Below are 18737 nucleotides of genomic sequence, written 5' to 3'. Positions count from 1 at the left end.
TAGCCCTCGGAGACGATCCGGAGCACCCGAGCGTCTGAGGTAATCCCGGTCCATGCCTCCCGGAAGGACCGAAGACGGCCCCCGATAGGAAGGGGTTCTTGTGAAAGTGCGGAGGGGAACCCGCCCCGTCCGCTCAGCCCGTCAAAAGGAAGGCGCTGGCTTAGAAGGGCCCTGCGCCGGGGCTTGGGGTTGTCCCCCTCTGCCTCGCTGAGACGGACGTCTCGGAGGCGGTCTCGAGAAAGCCGGGGTCGACTTCTGAGGGTATCGGCGCGGCGGAGGCCGAAAGGGTTTCTGCGGCGGGGGCCTAGGTTTGGGGCGGACCAGGGATGCTAGAGAGCGCTCCTGTTCCGACAAGCGCTTGGTCGCCGCATCCAATGACTCGTCGAATAACTCGGACCCCACACAAGGCAAGTCTGCCAGGCGTTCCTGCAGGTTTGGGTCCATGTCGAGGGTGCGAAGCCAGGCCAAGCGGCGCATGGCCACCGCGAGGGCCGACACCCTCGAAACCAGCTCAAAGGCGTCGTACACTGCATGGAATAGGTACAACCGCAATTGAGACAGGTTGGACATAAACTTGTCGAATCCTGCTCTTTGGGAGTCCGGTAACGAGTTTCGATATTGAGGAAGGTCCTTCACCATACCACGCAAAAAGGAGGAAAAGGTGAAGGCGTAATTTAGAACCCTGGTGGCCATCAGGGAATTTGAATAGAGGCGACGGCCAAACTTGTCCAGGGTCCGCCCCTCCCTGCCTGGTGGAACCGCCGCAGAAACCCGTGAGGGCTGTGATTTTTTAAGAGCAGACTCCACCAGAAGAGACTGGTGTGAGAGCTGCGCCTTATCGAACCCTTTAGGGGGAATCGTCCTATACTTCGATTCCATTTTTGAAGGCACAGACGTGACTGTAAGAGGGTTTGACAAGTTCTTCAGCCAGGTTTGCAGAAGGACACTGTTGAGAGGGAGTCTAGGCACCTCCCTAGGAAGAGTGGGGAGGTCCTGTTCCTCCAAAAATTCTTTGGAATACCGAGAGCCTACCATCAGGTCAATCCCCAGGGCTTGGGCCATGTCCTGAACGAAGGATGAAAATGAGGACGGCCTAGCCTGGGGAGAGGGGGTTCTCGACCGCCCCACCGAGGAGAGGGGGGAGGCCTCATGGGAATAATGAGGATCCCTAACCGATCCCGAATCCCAGGATCCCCTCTCGAGGGCCCTCGAGGGGGAAGGGGAAGTTATCCTCCTCGCAGAACCCTTGGGTGAGGACCCCGGGGTTCGTGGGACACTCTCCCGTTTCCTCGGCGAGGCGGCCCGGGAAGACTTCCCATGGGGTGAGCGGAGGAGCCTCGGGTTGTCGAGGTGCAACTCCGACACCTGCAACGCCTCGCCCCCGAACGACGAGGAACGGTCGCGCCGAGGCGAGCCTCGGGGCCGCTTAGACTTCCTCGATCGACGCCCCGTCCGAGGTCGCGTCGAGGGCGAGGCGTGTCTGGAAGACCCGGAGGAAGAGGAGGAAAGACGGCGCACTCTGCGCAACTTTTCTTTGGGCCTTACACTCCGCTCAGGGGGTTCCCCCGAGGTCGAGGTCCGGGGCGGGGCCGAGACCGAGGTGAACGGGGTCCCAGTACCCGAGACCGAGGTCGCCGAGGCCGGGGCTCCCGAGGGAGCCGAGGCCGGGGCCTCCGAGACCGAAGGCGTCCAGGCCGAGGTCGAGGCCGCCGGAACCGCAGCACGCTGCAACCAGTGTTCCCGCTAAGCTGCGTTGACGTGCGCACGCGCACAAAATATTACCTCGCAGCGCACAAGTTTCTCGTCACAGCGCACACAGTGTAGAGCACAGTTCTTCAACCGCCGGTCCGCAAACAAAATCTTGCCGGTCCGCGAAGGATTCGGTCCCCGCCGCAACGAAAGGCCGGCGTCAGCTGACTTGCAACTTCCTGTTGCAGTCGCTATGCCGGGACTCCAGCCTTCGCCGGGACTCCTGCCTTCCACCGCGTTTGCCTCCTGCCTTGTCTCCGCACCTCCAGACCAGCAGCGGCAGCTGTGTATGCTTTTAACTTCGGCACAGAGCTGCCCCTAATCAATAGTTTAGCGCGGTTTCATAAGGCAGCCTCGGGGCCTTTGCTAGGCCGGCCCACATCGCATCATCGAAGCGGGCCGGCTATCAAAGGCCCCGAGGCTGCCTCATGAAACCGCGCTAAACTATTGATTAGGGGCAGCTCTGTGCCGAAGTTAAAAGCATACAGAGCTGCCGCTGCTGGTCTGAACTCTTGGGCCGCTGAAGGAGGGCAAAAAGCAGCTGTCCTGGAGGTTTCCCTTCCTCTCGCCTTTACAGGTTCCTTTTTTCCACCTTTTTTTTTTTTCCTTCAAACGGCAACGGGCCCCAGCATCGACATCAATCAAGTAAGTTCCACTGTCAATCAAGCGGTTCTGCTCGGCCAAAGCTTCCCCTGTGACATGAGCCACCCTCAGGGGAAAGAAAGTGACCCACAAAGGTGAGGGGAAGGGGGGCAGATGATGGAAGTTGGGGGGGGGGAGAGAGAGAGAGAGAGAGAAGGGGCAGATGATGGAATGGAGGAGATGAGAGAGAGAGAGAGAAGGGGACAGATGATGGAAGTGAGAAGAAGGGAGAGAGAGCAGAAGGCAGATGGATGTCAGTTGAGAAGGGAGAGCAGATGCTGAATGGAAGTGGGGAAAGAACACATACTGGATGGAAGGAGGAGATAAATAAAGGGGGAAGAAAATAGTAAGATAATGGAGGGGTGAGGGAAAGGGGTGACAAGCTGTGTGTAGACACAGTGAAAAGAGGGAAACGGGACTAAATAGTAAGAAAGAATTTAATTTAGATGGAGGCAGAAAATAGAGAAGGAAGACCAGAGAAGAAAAGGGAAGAGAGAGCAGAGAATGATCAGATCTGAGTGGAGGAAATGAGAAGAGAGATATGCTAAAAACCACAGGGGGGAGGGAAGGATAGAGATGCCAGACCATGAGGGGAACAGAAGGAAGATGATGGATGCTAGACCAAATTGGGGGGTGGGGGGGGGGGCAGGAGGAGAGATGGCAGGGAAAGACAGACAGTGAATGGAAGGGGCAGATGCTGGACTGAAGAGACAGAGAAGGTTATCATGCTGCTGTACCGGGCCATGGTACGCCCTCACCTGGAGTACTGCGTCCAGCACTGGTACTTTAAGAAGGACACGGTACTACTCGAAAGGATCCAGAGAAGAGCAACTAAAATGGTTAAGGGGCTGGAGGAGTTGCCGTACAGCGAAAGATTAGAGAAACTGGGCCTCTTCTCCCTTGAGCAGAGGAGATTGAGAGGGGACATGATAGAAACATTCAAGGTACTGAAGGGAATAGACTTAGTAGCTAAGGCAGGGAGAACGAGAGGGCACTCTCTAAAGTTGAAAGGGGATAGATTCCATACAAACGTAAGGAAGTTCTGTGGTAGAAAGCAACATATTTATTTGGCTCATAACTTGCTGGCGCCCGATATTTTTAGCTCACAGTGAAAAAAGTTTGCTCACAACACCCGCCCGCTTAGAGGGAACACTGGCTGCAACACTTCCAGGGCTCCCGACAGCTCCGATGAGATCAGAGCTCAGAGGAGATCCTGGAAGGCCGGAATCCCCACGAAGGTGGGGAGTTCCGAGTCCGGGGCACACTCCCTGGAGGGCGACCTCGGTCTCGAGTATTCCCTCGGGGTGTGCGGAGTCGAGGTCCGATGCGGGGCCGGGGTCGACCCACCCGCCTTGGCCTGACTCGAGGATGGCTTCTTTGCTGAAGGGGATGGAACAGAGGACTTACCCGAAGCTTGCTTCACTGACGACGCCTTCGAGGAAGAGGGCCGAGGCGAGGCCGAGGCCCCCGAGGACGCCGAGGCCGAGGTCAAGGCCGGGGCCGAAGCCGAGGCCGACGTCGAGGCCTTAGGCGGCGCGTCGACGGCGAACAATTCGGCCATTCTTGCCTTACGGCGACGGAGGGCCCTGTTTTGGAAGGTAGCACAGCGATCACACGAGTCTGTCGGATGTTCGGGCCCAAGACAGACAATGCACCACCGGTGAGGGTCAGTGATGGAAAGCAACCTCTCACACCGGCTGCACTTTTTGAATCCCGTAACAGGACGGGACATCCACGAAGAAAAAGAAGAAGGCCGGGAACGTACCGACGTCCCGCGGCCACGGCTTCCGGGAGCCCCCGGAACCCGACGAAAAAACGAAAGACTTTTTTTTTTTTTTTTTTTTTTTTTTGAAAAGAAACGAAAGGAAAACAGCACCGCGAACTAATTCGAAGGGAAAAACAAACTAAACGCGGCAGCTAGAAGGCAAAAACACTGGAGCTCAGATCCACAGGGCTTTCTTGCTCCGCGGAAAAATTTGAACTGAGGACCACGAGGTGGGATGCGCCCTCTAGTGGGCGAGAAGGCACGCACATGCGTGGTGCAGTGTGCAAACTTGAAACTTCAATCAAGTTTGCTTGAAAAGCTGTCCGCGCCGGGGCTCCGTAGATGACGTCACCCACATGTGAGAATATCATGCCTGCTTGTCCTGGGATAATATAAGCTGAGATTTTGGGGCCAAAAAAATGGCTGAAAAATGGGGTCTCTGCTTATATTTGAGCCATCACCTACCTGCCCCCTCCCGGACCTATTACAGGCCTCCACAGGGTCTGCAGCAAGACTCGGTGGTCCAGCAGTGGGCTGGTACATGAGGGGTCTCCTCCGTCTCCTGTCCTAGCCAAATCCAAACCCCCCGCCTCCCTCATGCACCCCCCGACTCTTTGGCGGCCTCTTGGTGGATGGGACAGGAGGAATCCCTTCTGCCTCCTGTGTCTACTGAAATTGACAACCACATCTTCCTCACATCCCATCCTGGTCCCTGGTAGCTAGCCGGTGCACAGAGCAGGAGCAATCTTCCTACCCCCCTGCTCTGAGGTCGCTGGCTGATTGGTTGCCATTTTAGAGCATGTTTAAAAAGATTTCAATAGCTTGAGTGATAATTTTAAATCTTATCTTTCCAAAACTTTAAAATCTTGCCAATAGTATAAAACTTGAACTAGACAAAATATACTGCAAAGGAAATGTTGTCTGAGCCAGTTTCTGATTTGCTTTTCTTTATAAAATAGTGCCTGAGCCTGCAGCTGTGCATAAATTGCCTATATTAATACTGTTCTTGGTTTTCAGTTCTCTTACTGTTATTTGTCAGACACATCACAGCCTAGATACAATAGGATTGATTTACCAAAGCTGGATCTATGATAAGTATGTTATAAATATGATTGGAAGCACAAATATATGGGAGTGCAGCATATTGTACATTAGCCTAGGATTCCAGGTGCCAGACCAATGGTTCAACATTCACTTCTTGGGACTTTCATAGTTATTCTGGTTGTCAGAATAATTATGCATGAAGGTTGGGGGTTTTTAAGGACTCAATATTAGTTATACAAGGAAAAATGTATGAGAGATTCATATATATCAACTTGGTTCTTGAATCCAATATATGCAGAGATCTCTCATGCATTTTCATTATGTTGTGCCTGAAAAACCAGGCCCCCTTTATTGCTTCCAAGGATTAGGTTGAGAACCCTAGATAAAGAGACATTTTATTTGATAAGTCAGTATCGGCTGGGTTCAAGATAGACCACCTTTGGATGGTGACTATAGGGGAAGCAAACCACTATTTTAAAACTTTAGGCAGCAGAGAATGTTTAGCTAAACCAAAACCTACAACTTGTTCTGATTTCACTTTACCTTTTAACAATGTAGCAAGTAGATTGACAATATAAACAATAAAACCACAAAAGTATACTATTAATTTTTTCTTTGATATTATTTTTAAAATCAACCCCTTTCCCTACATTATAACCAGGGCTGTGGAGTTGGAGTCGAGGAGTCGGAGGAAATTTCGGATACCTGGAGTCAGAGTCAGAAGTACAAAAAACTGAGGAGTCGGAGTCGGAACATTTATCTACCGACTCCATTTTTGAACTTGGCATACCAATCACGAGCGATTCTTTCAGCTATAGCACCCACTATATACACAGCACAAATGTTGCTAGCAGCTTCTGCGGCCTTAGAACCTTGATTAAAAGCAAAAAGAAGGTGGTGTCGAAAATGCTCATTTCTCTCAACTTGACATTCCATTTTCACGATCTGAAAATTAACCAGTGCTGTGGAGTCGGAGTCGAGGAGTCGGAGTCGGAGGAAATTTCGGGTACCTGGAGTCGGAGTCGGAGTCTGAAGTACAAAAAACTGAGGAGTCGGAACATTTATCTACCGACTCCACAGCCCTGATTATAACAAAATGACTTAGTAAAGTGGAGGGGCATTTTCAATAGTGCGTCTAAGTCTGACTTTGGACGTATCCCACATGACGTTCAAATATTGGGGCGAGGAAACATTCATTTTCAAAACCACTAGACATCCAAATTTTTTAGGGAAAATGACCTATTTGGATGTCTTGGCCCCTAAGGTCATATAATCTTTTTCTGCCATTTTTTAATACAAAAATGTCCACCTTCAAAATGTCCTAATCCAGACCATTTGGACATAGGAGGGACCTGCATAGTAATAGATTGGCCACATAAACATCCCAACAGAGAAATGGGGCTCCTTAAAGGGCACTGCTGTGAACTTCACATAAAGGGTGCCAGATGTATATCTCACCAAACCACCTTATAATTTATGGTGAGCCTGCCAAAATGCCCCCAAAACCTACAATACCCACCTGTGTACCACCTCAATAGCCCTTATGGCTGCAGGTGGCACCTATATGGCAGTAGGGTTTAGGTGGGTTTTGATGGACTCATACTTAATACCATAGACGTTGTGGTTTGAGTGTCTTATAGGCCTAGGTTCTCCTCTCTATAGTTTATTAGCCCACCCACAAGGCTACTTAAGACACCTGTGCAATTCTCTACTAGGCTTTCCCATACCAGATACTGCTGCTCTAGAGCCAGGTATGTACCTTTTTGTTTTCATTTTTATGTGGTGGAAGGGGTCAGTGAGAACTGGTGGAGTGTGGGGGTGTCTTACCTTGATGAATGCAGTGGTCATCTGATCATTTTGGGCACCTTTGTGGCACTTAGATGCTTCTAAAACAGGTTTAGCTTTCAACGTCTAAGTTCCATCCAGGACGTCTTGCAAAACGTTCAATTATCGTTGCAATTCTAACCCGTCTTTATGCATGCCCAAAGCCCACCCATACCACTCCTCCACCATGGCCATCTCAAGCTCTGGATGCACAGAGGGAGGAACCTAAGGCCCTGATTGGCTCAGACGCCTAAGGTTCTGCCCCTTGGGAGGGGCCTTAGGCATCTGAGCTAATTAGGGCTTTAGGCTCCTTCCCTGTGTATCCCATGATGCACCGAGGAAGGGAAGACCTGACATTTTGGATCGGCAGGCCTCAGAGTTGGAGGGACCGAGCCTCCCTCCTGCTCTCTTCACACAAAGGTACTGGGGTGGGGGGTTCGAGGTGGTGGGAGCATCCGGTAGCCGGAGGAAGTGGGTATTCCTCCTGCCTTTTAGGGGGGAATGGCACCTGGCATGGGGGAGGCCTCTGTTATCAGGAGGGACTGGGCATCTCTCCTGCCAATTTTTTCTCACAAAGTGGGAGGGGGGGTGTCAGCAAAGCAAGAGGGAGTGGGCATGCCTCCTGCTGATTTCTGCTGGCATAGGAGGGTTGGCAAGGCAGGAGGGAGTGGGCATTCCTCCTGCTGATTTTTGCAGGTGTGGGGGAGGGGGGGGTCAGTCCAAACTCACAACAAGATTCCACTTGTCACAGCATAAGGTATGGATAGGACAGGAAAAGGATCTCAGAAACTGCTTGGTGATATGGAATAAACCTCAGCCAAGACTGTCAGGGTTCCAAGTTTCATTCATTGATCCTGAAAAACCTCCCCCTCCCTATTTTCTACTTTTTAGTCTTTTTATTCTTTATTTTTCATGATTCACTCTGCTTAAAACTTTCTCAATTCAATCTTCTTTAAAATCTTTGTAATTAGAACAAAATCTAATATATTTTCAGCTTTACTTAGCTTTAGTGTTGCAGGCACCCAAAGCCGTCATCGGAAGAGGTGCCTTTTTCATTTTTTTTAATGGGGCAGATATTGCGCACGTGTAACACATGCACAGCATTTGTGGCCATTAAAAAAAGTGCCGGTAAAACAGGTAAGTGACTGGTTTTGACCAGTCGCGCTTTTTATATCACTTTTTTTATCGCTTCTTTTTGTGCATCGCCAAGCGATGTTAGTGCATCAATCGCTCGGGTAGTTTGAATGGGGTTTTAATATTAAATAGATAATTTGCATGACCAGTTCAGAAAATGGGCGATCGAGGTGAAAAACACGCAATGAACTGTTTTGTGCATTGGGTCGGCAAATGTGATTGTCGCTAAAGCAGCCAAAACTGGTTTAGCGATGATCGCCGACTTTAGTACATCTAGGCCCCAGTCCAGTTGCACAAGAAAATCAGTTAATTATGCTGATGCAATCTTTAAACCGTACAACTCACAAAAATAAATGAATTAACCTTTATGGACTTAATTCCACCAGCAGGGTTTTCAGTAAAATAAGTATAGAAATCATGTCCATTCATGCATCAGCATACATGTGTGCCCTGCTACAAGATGAGGGTTTGGTTGGAAGGGATGGAAGCATAATGGGAATGTGTAGCCCATGACAGAGGAACTACAAAGAAAGAAGACATTGTCTTCTGTATGCCATCAGAGGGGAAGCTTTGCAACCCTGCAAGAAAAGGCCCAGTCTCCATCTTTGTGGGTTTCAAAAATGCAGGCAGTATTTTCAGTGAGTCAGCCTCAGAATGAGACTGCTAGGGAAAAGAAGGGAAGGCTTTGAAAGGGACAGTGGACGGGCAGGGGATCAAACATTCAGGTCAGAAGGGATGAAAGTCAAACTGGTGAGAAAGTACTTGCATATAAGTAAAAAAAAAGTCCCCAAAAGATAACACAAAATAAAACAAAAAAAATGGGGTGTGTGTCGGGGGAGGGGGGGTTGGCATCATTCTGATTCCAACACAAGCAGCTGCAGGACTCACTACTACAAGTAATCTAGCTGAGATCATTTTCCTGCATTTTTTCTGATTGTATCTACAATTTTTCCTTAGGTTAGTCATCTAAATTTCTGTTAATTTCTCTTGACTATATGTTCCACTTCCACTTGTCCCCTTTGCTCTCTATTAAGATGTTTTAGTGTGTATTGTATTGACAAGTAAATACTGTGTTATAATGTGTATTTATTGTCTCTATCCAGGTTATACTTGCTGTCACTAACTTGGCTGAATCTTTTCCAAAAGGCGGTAAATGCAAATAAATAAATTGCAAAGAAATATAAACTGGGTTATGTTTATGTTTTATTAATATTTGATAACGCTTAATCATATTAGTCGTAATAAAGGTCACTTTAAAACAGCAGAACTGCCTGCAAGCCAGACTGTTAGCATCTTAGCACTGATCCTGTTTTTGCACTTACACTTCCCCCTCTGTATTTACGGGGGTTCGGGGCAGAGCCGGCCCACAAATATTAAAAAACCGCGAATAATATTCGGGCCGGTTCTGCCCCTAATCCCCGTTTCCCCCGGCTATCTTAAGCCCTGAAAGCCCCCCCCTTAAGCCTTACCTGGTGGTCTAGCGGGTTTTCGGGGCAGCAGCGATCTTCCTACGCTCCTGCCCCGTGCAGATCGCTCACAGGAAATGGCTGCCTTGAGCTCCTGTAGTCTCTCGAGCTATTTCCTGTGAGCGATCTGCATGGGGCAGGAGCGTGGGAAGGTCGCTCCTGCCCCGAAAACCCGCTATACTATCAGATAAGGCTTACGGGGGGGCTTACAGGGCTTAAAATAGCCTGAAAAAGGAAAATGTATTTTTCGATCTAAAACCGCGAATAAGCGAATCCGTAGATACGGAATTTGCGGATACGGAGGGGAAAGTGTACTTCCAACTTTCCTTTCTACTTTTTGAAATGTTCTGTTTTTTATACATTTACATTCTAGGTGTCATTTACTAATAATAGCTAGTACACACTAATAACATTAGCACTCACTAACAATTTGTAAATGGTTCACCTTCTATGCAGAAAATGCAGTTATGCTTCTCCAATAATAATGGCCTATGATAGCCCAAACTCAAATCTCAGAAACTTATCAAGATCAGGCCTTGCTAGCTCCTGGATGGAATGACATCAGGAAAGCCTGGTTGCTCTAGAACAGCGGTCTCAAACACGCAGCCCCCCGGGGACTATTTTGCGGCCTGCGATCTGTCCTCTCCACTTCACAAGTTTTCCGATTGTGGAGAGGACAATCGCGTACAGACCGCGACTGTGACTCGCCTAATGCAGGGGTCCCCAATCTGCTTCCCTTCTCATCTCACTGCCCTCCCCCAAGCCATCGCAATCAGGGAACAGGCCAGTGCCGAGGTCTTAGCTCTCCCTGCTTATCTTCCCCAGCTCGGAGCCGACCAATTCTCGCCACCCGACATCAATTCTAACGTCGGGGAGAAAGTTCTGGGCCAGCCAATCGCTGCCTAGCTGCGTGTTCGAATTTGAAAATGGAATTCGGCACGGAGGGACACAGCACTTGTCAGCGGCCACCGCAGTCGGCAATCGGGGGGGGGGGGGGGGCGAGGATGCGGCTCAGGAGACTGGGAAGGTGTTGGCAGGCGGTGCTCGTGTCTCAGGGGACCGGCTCATCCCGGCAGGGAGAAAGCTTGCCTGCGCTTCCTCCAGCGGTTGGTGAGTGAGGGCGGGAGGAGGGGAGTGGCTAGAGTGATCCCTGCCGCCGCATTCTAAAATGGAACACGGCCACGGATCAGAAATCACAGCGGCAGGGATCACGCAATTTTAAAAGCGTATGTGCGGGTAAGGTTTTATTATTTATGATGTAATACTGTGAACAGCACAGCTGTATTCAGATATATTACCATAATTTCTAGTAATGAGAATGGGTAAACCCTGCACATCCTTAGAACAATTCTTCTCACTTGTTTGAGTAGCTAACGTGCTAAATGGCCAACACTTAATCATTCTGATTTTCTGATTAATTTACAATAGATCTGTCTGTACTTCTTTTTAAAAACTGCATGAAAATACACTACTTAGAAGCAAAATAAAATTTCAAACACTATGTACATTAGAATCTTCCAAAATAAATCTGAACTTACCTTAAAATTGCTAGAGTTTACCCAAGAGGTAGCAAGCCCATCTACCATTTTGTCCAGTATTGTCTGGTCATGATCAAGATCTGGAGACTTCTGTTTATCCAACATATAATCTATAAGCTCTTGGCCAATCTGAAGCCGTTTTCCAACATCTTTCTGCTGTATCTGTGTTAACCAGTGATCCATGCCAGGCTCCATGGTTTTCTACCAACAATATAGCACCGGCAAAAGCAAAGCCAGGGGCCAATAGGCCTGACAATCCCACTAAGTAAGTATCCTTGAGGTTGCCTCTTTGTTCGATGAAGGTTAGGGCAAGTCTGTGTTTCCAAGATGTAATCCAGGGAATGACAACAATTCACCATGTGTGTGGGAGGAGCAGCTGGTAGGATATTAAAAGTCAAATTTAAATAACTAGCAAGGGATGGAGTTCTGAAAGCCACTGCAATGCAATTTCACTGGGTCCAAAATACTTCATAATTCAATAGCCCATTCTGGAAAAAAAAAAAACCAACACAACAGCATGTTATCTCATAAGCTAAAATAAATGTAAAGAACAACACAACAAAATGCAACCTTACAAGTACATGAATTCAAGATTTCTTTCTAGTATAGACAGATATGCAAACAAAATTTCCCATGCTTTAATCTTTCATAAAATTAATTGGCAGAGTTGGACAGTAATACATTACTTGCAATGTATTACTTTTATACAAGTACAGGTCTCCCATATTCACGGGTTTGGCACTCACAACTTTGGTTATTTGCGAGATTTACTGTAAGTTAAATTTTGTAAACAGTTAAGTACACACTGCATTTTAGAATGCCGCTCTCTTTGTCTCCAAGGCAGCCTCACTCACATGGTTTCATCTCACCCAGGATAGAGCTGACTCCGCCCTCCCAAGTGACATCATCATGGGGTGCCGAGAGAAAAGTTCAGCACAGGAGAAGTGTGTGACTGAGTTTTTCTGCAGTTACACCAGAGGGAATCACGAGAAGGTCGGAGAGAGTTATAATGCCGCTCTATAGGGCAATGGTCAGACCACACTTGGAATACTGCGTCCAAAATTGGTCTCCCAACCTAAAGAAGGATATAATAATGCTGGAAAGGGTGCAGAGACGAGCAACGAAGCTAATAACTGGTATGGAGAACTTGGAATACGAGGAATGACTCAAGAAACTGGGACTGTTCTCCCTTGAGAAGAGGAGATTGCGAGGGGACATGATTGAGACTTTCAAAATACTGAAAGGCATCGACAAAATAGAGCAGGAAAATAAATTATTTACCTTGTCAAGTGTGACATGGACAAGAGGACACGGACTGAAGCTGAGGGGGGACAAGACCAGGACAAATGTCAGGAAGTTCTGCTTCACGCAGCGAGTGGTGGACGCCTGGAATGCTCTCCCAGAGGAGGTTATTATTGAATCCACCGTTCTAGGATTCAAAAGCAAATTAGATGCTCATCTCCTTACGAGAGGCATAGAGGGATACAGGTGACTAAAACTACATCAGGTGTGCACCTCACTGGGCCTCCGCATGTGCGGATCGCCGGACTCGATGGACCTTGGGTCCGATCTGGTGATGGCAGTTCTTATGTTCATGAAAATATCTGCTCCAAGTCAGCTTGTTGGGAATGATCTGAGGAACTGAGTGTGGTCAGGCCCAGGACAGAGCTGACTCTGCCCCCCTAAGAGAAAAGGAGAGTGTGACTGAGAGTTTTGCTGCAGCTACACCAGAGGGGAAAATAATGCCCTGGGTCAGCTTGTTGGGAACAACTGAGTGTGGTCAGGCCTGGGACAGAGGAGTGCCAGTGCCCCCCCCATCCCCCAAGAGAAAAGGAGAAGTATGTGATTGAGTTTTTGCTGCAGCTACACCAGAGATACTGTATGAAGCCCAGGGGCATTGTCCAAAACTATCCTCCTCCCTGGTGCCTAAATTTCACACACTACTCAATTCTGTTGGGGTATTTTTTGTAAGGCTGCTTTGTTTGGAGACAAAGAGAGCTGAATTCTAAAGGGCAGCACATACTGTGCATTTCTTAAGCGTACTCTAACTTTTTTTTTTTAATAAAATTTAACTTCACCATATCTTCTATTGCCTTTCCTTCAGGAACACGTCGGGTCTCCCTCCATATTTCCAGTATGGCTACAAAGCATAAGGCTCCTAGTGCTCCTGAAAGTGCTCCCAAGAGGGGAAAAAAAGTGAAGACCTTACCAGAAAAGTTTGAATTACCGGACATGCTTCGTAGAGTGAAGTCGGCCTCCACAGTTGCTCGGCATTATGGCATTAATGAATCTACTGTTAGGTACGTAAATAAGGAAAAGTCAATCTGTGACTGTTGCTGCAGTTACACTAGTGGGTGTGAAGACATTACATGCTGTGCGAGATAGCAATATCTCTCATTTGGAAACTGCAACACTTGTGAGTACAGGATTGCTATAAGAAGAGAATTTCTGTACTGTAGACTCTGTGTTGATAAGAGGAAAGGCGAAGTCTTTGGCCAGGATTCACTAACCTGCCCGATCAGGCCCAATCCGGGCAGGTCCAACGAATTCTGCAAACTCTAACATGAAGATGAGGGCAATCGGAGGAACGCCTCCATCTGCAGGCACGGATTGCACTATAGCGATCTCCGCGCATGCGCAGACCATGCAGGACCTCCGGGGCGTCAGAGTTGGGTTCTGGTTTATTTTTTTTGTTCTTCTATTTTTTAACACTGAGTGCAGCCAGGGAACCTAAAAGTGCTGCCTGCCTGCCTGCCCAAACTCTCCCAAGCTTCCCCGCACTGCAAGCCCGTGGTTTTAACCCGTGGGCTTAAGCGGGTTAAAACTACGGGCTCCCAAAAGTTCCTCGATCGCCTGTTAAAAAAAATAACAGGCGATCGAAGAACTTTTGGGAGTCGTGGTTTTAACCCACTAAAGCCCGCGGGTTAAAACCACAGGCTTGCAGTGCGGGGAAGGGGGGGAGAGTCAGGGCAGGCAGGCAGGGTGTTCGGGTTCGGGGTAGGCAGGCAGCGTGTTCGGGGCTGACAGGGCAGAGAGCAGGGTGGCAGAAGGCAGGGCAGCCGGAAAGGGCTTCAGCAACTGGTCCTCAGCAGTCGCTTTTTTTTTTATCAGCCAGTCCAGTCGGTGTTGCAGGGTTTTCTTAGTGAATCGTGTCCCTGCCTATTTTGCATGCCATTCCCCTCATTTGCATGCGTGGATCGGAGGATAGTCGCAAGACAGGTAAGTGAATCAGGCCGGGGTCGCAAATCGATCAATACACCATCGGTTTGCTTTGTGAATCTAGGCCTTAGTATGATAACTTGAAGAAAAGGGAAGGGGAATTGTTGCAATCTATGGAATTTCAGGCCAGTAAAGGTGGTTTGATAAATTCTGGCACAGGTATAGCATATGAAAGTGACATCTGCCAACCAAGAGGCAGCTAGAGAGTTCCCTGTCACCTTTAAGCAATTATTGAAGAGAAGGGATATGAACCTAAATAGGCATTCAATGCTGATAAAACCACTATTTTGGAAGAGAAAGCCACAGAGGACTTTCATTAACAAAGAGGATATGCAAGCACTAGGCTTCAAGGCTGCAAGGGATAGACCACAGTTCTTCAACCGCCGGTCCGCGGACCAGTGTTGGTCCGCAGAAAATTTCTGCTGGTCTGCGCAGGGCCGGCGAGATCAAGTCAGCAGTTAAATTTCCTGCCAACTGCGGTTCCTGCTGCGTATGATACGTTCCATGTCAGTTTCTTGAACCCAAATCTTTAAATATTTTAATACATTCACTAGTCATCGCTAAGCTTGATTATTGCAACTCGTTCTTGTTAAACACCACTCAAAAGGAAAAAAAAAACATTTACAAATAATTCAAAACACTGCAATAAAAATTATTCATAATGGAAAGAAATTTGATCATGTAACTCCCTTTCTGAGAGACTCACATTGGCTTCCCATTAACCAACGTATAACTTATAAAATACTGCTTTTAGTATTTAAAACATTATCTACCAATGAACCTCAATTTATAGATTGGTTATTAATCCCATACAACACCTCATGCTCTCTCCGATCCACAACTCAGGGGTTGCTAATGGTTCCTTCTTTGAAAATTATTGGAACCAGACGTCATGATATATATTCAGTAATGGCCCCTTTGACCTGGAACGCCCTGCCTTTATATATAAGAGAAGTTAAAGATCTCAGCAGATTTAAAACCAATTTAAAAACTTTTCTCTTTAAAAATGCTTTTAACCTTTAAACAATTCAACTTCAATAATCTTAATCCCACTTCTCATGTTCTTCCCCTATTTGGCTTTTCCTTTTCTCCTCAACTGAATAATAGCGATTTTGTAACTTCCTCCCTTTCTTTTTCCTTCCCTTATGTATCTGAGTTTGCCGGTTTTGTCAGTCTGGTTTTTTTTTTTAACCCCTTTTAAAGATGTACTACGAACTCTAGATCTATCTTATATTTTATTGTTACTCGCTTAGTATGTAATAAGCGATTTATCAAATTTAAATAAACTTGAAACTTGACTAATATTCCTCCCAGGCTCAGGCGATCAAGACAGGCTGCCGACGTCGGGGCCTTCCCTCTGTGAGTCTCGCCTGTTCGGAAACAGGAAGTTGAAACAAAATAGGCGGGACTCAGAGAGTGAAGGTCCCGACGTCGGCAGCCTGTCTTAATCGCCGCCCCTGCCGAGTTGCTGAAGAGGGCCACGGGGAAGTTGCGATTAGAACGGAGAGAGCTGCAGATTCAGGTGCAGGTGGAGGGAGATGGTCAGCATGTGTGAGCAAGATCCTGGGGAGCCTTCACAGTGGCTGTCTCCCCTCCCACCAGTTCTCCTATTTGCCAGGGCAGTGATTTACCGGCAACTTCCTGCAGGCAAGTACTGAGAGCTGCTGGAAGGAGAGACAGCCACTGTAGGAGGCAGGGATAAAGGGAGAACTGTTACTGGACTTGGAGAGAGTTAGAAGGAGAGATGCTGCTGGGAGGGGAGGAGGGAAAGGGATGGGAAGAGAGTTAATGTTGGATAGAGGGAGGAGGGAAGGGAGAAGAAGGAGAGATGCTGCTGGAAGGGGAGGAGGGAAAGGGATGGAAAGAGAGTTAATGTTGGATAGAGGGAAGAGGGAAGGGAGAAGAAGGAGAGATGCTGCTGGGAGGGGAGGAGGGAAAGGGATGGGAAGAGATTTAATGTTGGATAGAGGGAGGAGGGAAGGGAGAAGGAAAAAAAGGAAGGAGGGAAGGGAGAAAGAAAAAAGGAAGGAAACAGCTGGCAGGGAGATTACAGGAGGGGAAGGGGGTCAGGGTGTAATGCAGAGATCATATGAGGGAAAGGGGAGAGAGAGGAATGAGAAAGTAGAGAGACATTGATGCTGGAAAGGGGGTCAGCAGAGAAATGAGAGAGGGATAAAGATACTAGATCTGGTGTAGGAGAGATAAAAATGAAGAAGGCAGTGAAGCTGGAATGAATGATGTAAAAAGGAGAGAGGAGGAACAGACTGGATGGACAGGGAAGAGGGGCATAGAAAGAAGTCAGATACATATGGAAGGGGGAGAGGGCAGACATTGGATGGAACGGGCAGATGCTGGAAGGAAAAGAGTGAAAAGAAGATGAAAAGCAGAAACCAGAGACAACAAAAGGTAGAAAAATAATTTTATTTCTATTTTGTCATTAGAATATATCAGATTTGAAATATATATCCTGCTAGAGACATAACTGGGGACTGCAGTATTCTGTTAGCATGATATTTCAATGTAGCATTCTATAATAACTTGGCTTGTTCAGTTTTCTTGATAGTAGAGGGGATATATGTGAAGGGGAGGGGAGACAGGGGTTTTGTTGGTCCGTGCTCTGTATATTTGTATTTATAAATTCACAATTGTTCAGAATATTGTTTCTTTTTATACTTTAATAAAATACGTTCAATATAAAATCATAATTGCGGCTTGTGCAGATGGGATCAGATGGTTTGTGGGGACCGAGCTCGCGGAGATGGGGCGTAAACGGGGTTTTTAAATTTTAGTTCTAGTAGTTTGCCGGTCCACAAAATAATTCTTTTATTTCTGCCGGTTCACGGGTGTAAAAAGGTTGAAGAACACTGGGATAGACTAACCATTCTACTTTGTGCAAATGCAATAGGCCATATGATAAAGCCTCCACTGATTATAAAACTGCTAGCCACGAGCCTTGAAGGGAAAATATAAGTTCCAGCTGCCTGTTTACTGGATGCACAACAAGAAGGCCTGGATGAGAATGCTGTTCCTTGAGTCATTTCATCAGTGGTTCTGCTGGTGGCAATGCCCCCCAGACACCCAGAACCACATGCGTTCAACACCGAGGATGTTAAGGTCATCTACAGATTCCCAAACAAATCCCTCATCCAGCCTCTTGACCGGGGGGTAAGAGAAAATTAGAAGGTAAGAACCTAATTTCTTTTCTTTTAGTCCCTCCAGACCAGCACAAAAACGGATGAGTTTACACTCCTCTGCCAGCAGGTGGAGAATGAAACACTAACTTTTGGCTACAGTAGAAGTGGGCTGTGCAGTCCCTCTTTATTTATTTATTCGTTTTTATAGCCCGTCCTCCCAAGAGCCCAGAATGGGTTACAATAAAATAAAAGTAAAAATTAGGTACTTGGAAATTCCTTAACTGTCACGAAGGCTCACAATCTAGCTAAAGTACCTAAATAATAAAGATATATTGTTAATATTCCCAAAGAGAGATGAAGAAAAAAAAAAAAGAAGTGTACTATAGATAAAGACAAAGAAAATTCATCAAGGTACAACTAAGAAGCAGCAAACAAAAGAAAGAACAAAAATTAGGCCATCCCACAAAAGAAAGGTATAAAGCAAATCGAATCCCATTCAGTCTCATCCAAATATAAACATTAAGAATACATAAGCATCTGTGAAATCATTTTGATAGTTATGAGGCTAGTTTACCTCTGGAGTCCCAATCAATATAGCTGGATGCACCTTTGCAAATTCAAACTCTTTTGCTGGTCAGTACATTATAAATATCTACAAAATTATCATGGGAAGCCACTGCCAGATATTTTACTCAGTCTTTACAAATAGCCAAGCAGAAACCAACTAGGTTGAACAAGAGTGTACAATTTCACACTCGCATGGATAAGACAATGGAATAGTCCAAAATCGGACCAGGAAACACTGTTGGATACCGATTAGAACAAGAACCTTTCAGAAGAGCGCCCCACAGTTCGCCAAGTAAACCAGCTGAACCAAATGCCACTGCTCTTTAAACTCCCCCAATAATTAAACACAACCAAAAACCCACAGAAAAACCCATTCTCTTCACAAAAATACCAAACAAGGCTGGGTCTGTGCCAGTCTGGAGAGACTAAAAGAAAGAAAATTAGTAGGTAAGGACCTAATTTCTTCTTCTTTAATATTCCTTCAGACCAGCACAGAAACAGATGGAATGTACTAAAACAGTACCCATCATGGGTGGGACCCACAAAGGGCCACCACAAGAACAGGCGAATTAAACACCACATCCCAACACACCTGAACATCTACAAAGTAATGTTGCACAAAGGAATGGAGAGAAGACCAAACTGCAGCCTTACA

At 47.1% G+C, this 18737-nt stretch overlaps 1 protein-coding gene across 11 annotated transcripts in view; it reads right to left on the bottom strand.

The window, feature by feature from the left end:
- Positions 1–18737, bottom strand: part of CLASP1 (cytoplasmic linker associated protein 1) — a 506270-nt gene that overhangs the window by 449517 nt on the left and 38016 nt on the right. For all 11 annotated transcript variants that reach the window (XM_033944379.1, XM_033944384.1, XM_033944387.1 and 8 more), the window contains exon 2: positions 11163–11650. In XM_033944379.1, the coding sequence (XP_033800270.1) occupies positions 11163–11357 (195 nt within the window). In that variant the 5' untranslated portion in view covers positions 11358–11650. The remainder of the gene's footprint in view (positions 1–11162; positions 11651–18737) is intronic.

Source organism: Geotrypetes seraphini, chromosome 5 (genome assembly GCF_902459505.1).
Source record: "Geotrypetes seraphini chromosome 5, aGeoSer1.1, whole genome shotgun sequence".
Taxonomy (NCBI): Eukaryota; Metazoa; Chordata; class Amphibia; order Gymnophiona; family Dermophiidae; genus Geotrypetes; species Geotrypetes seraphini.
This window is presented reverse-complemented; position numbering and strand designations above follow the sequence as displayed.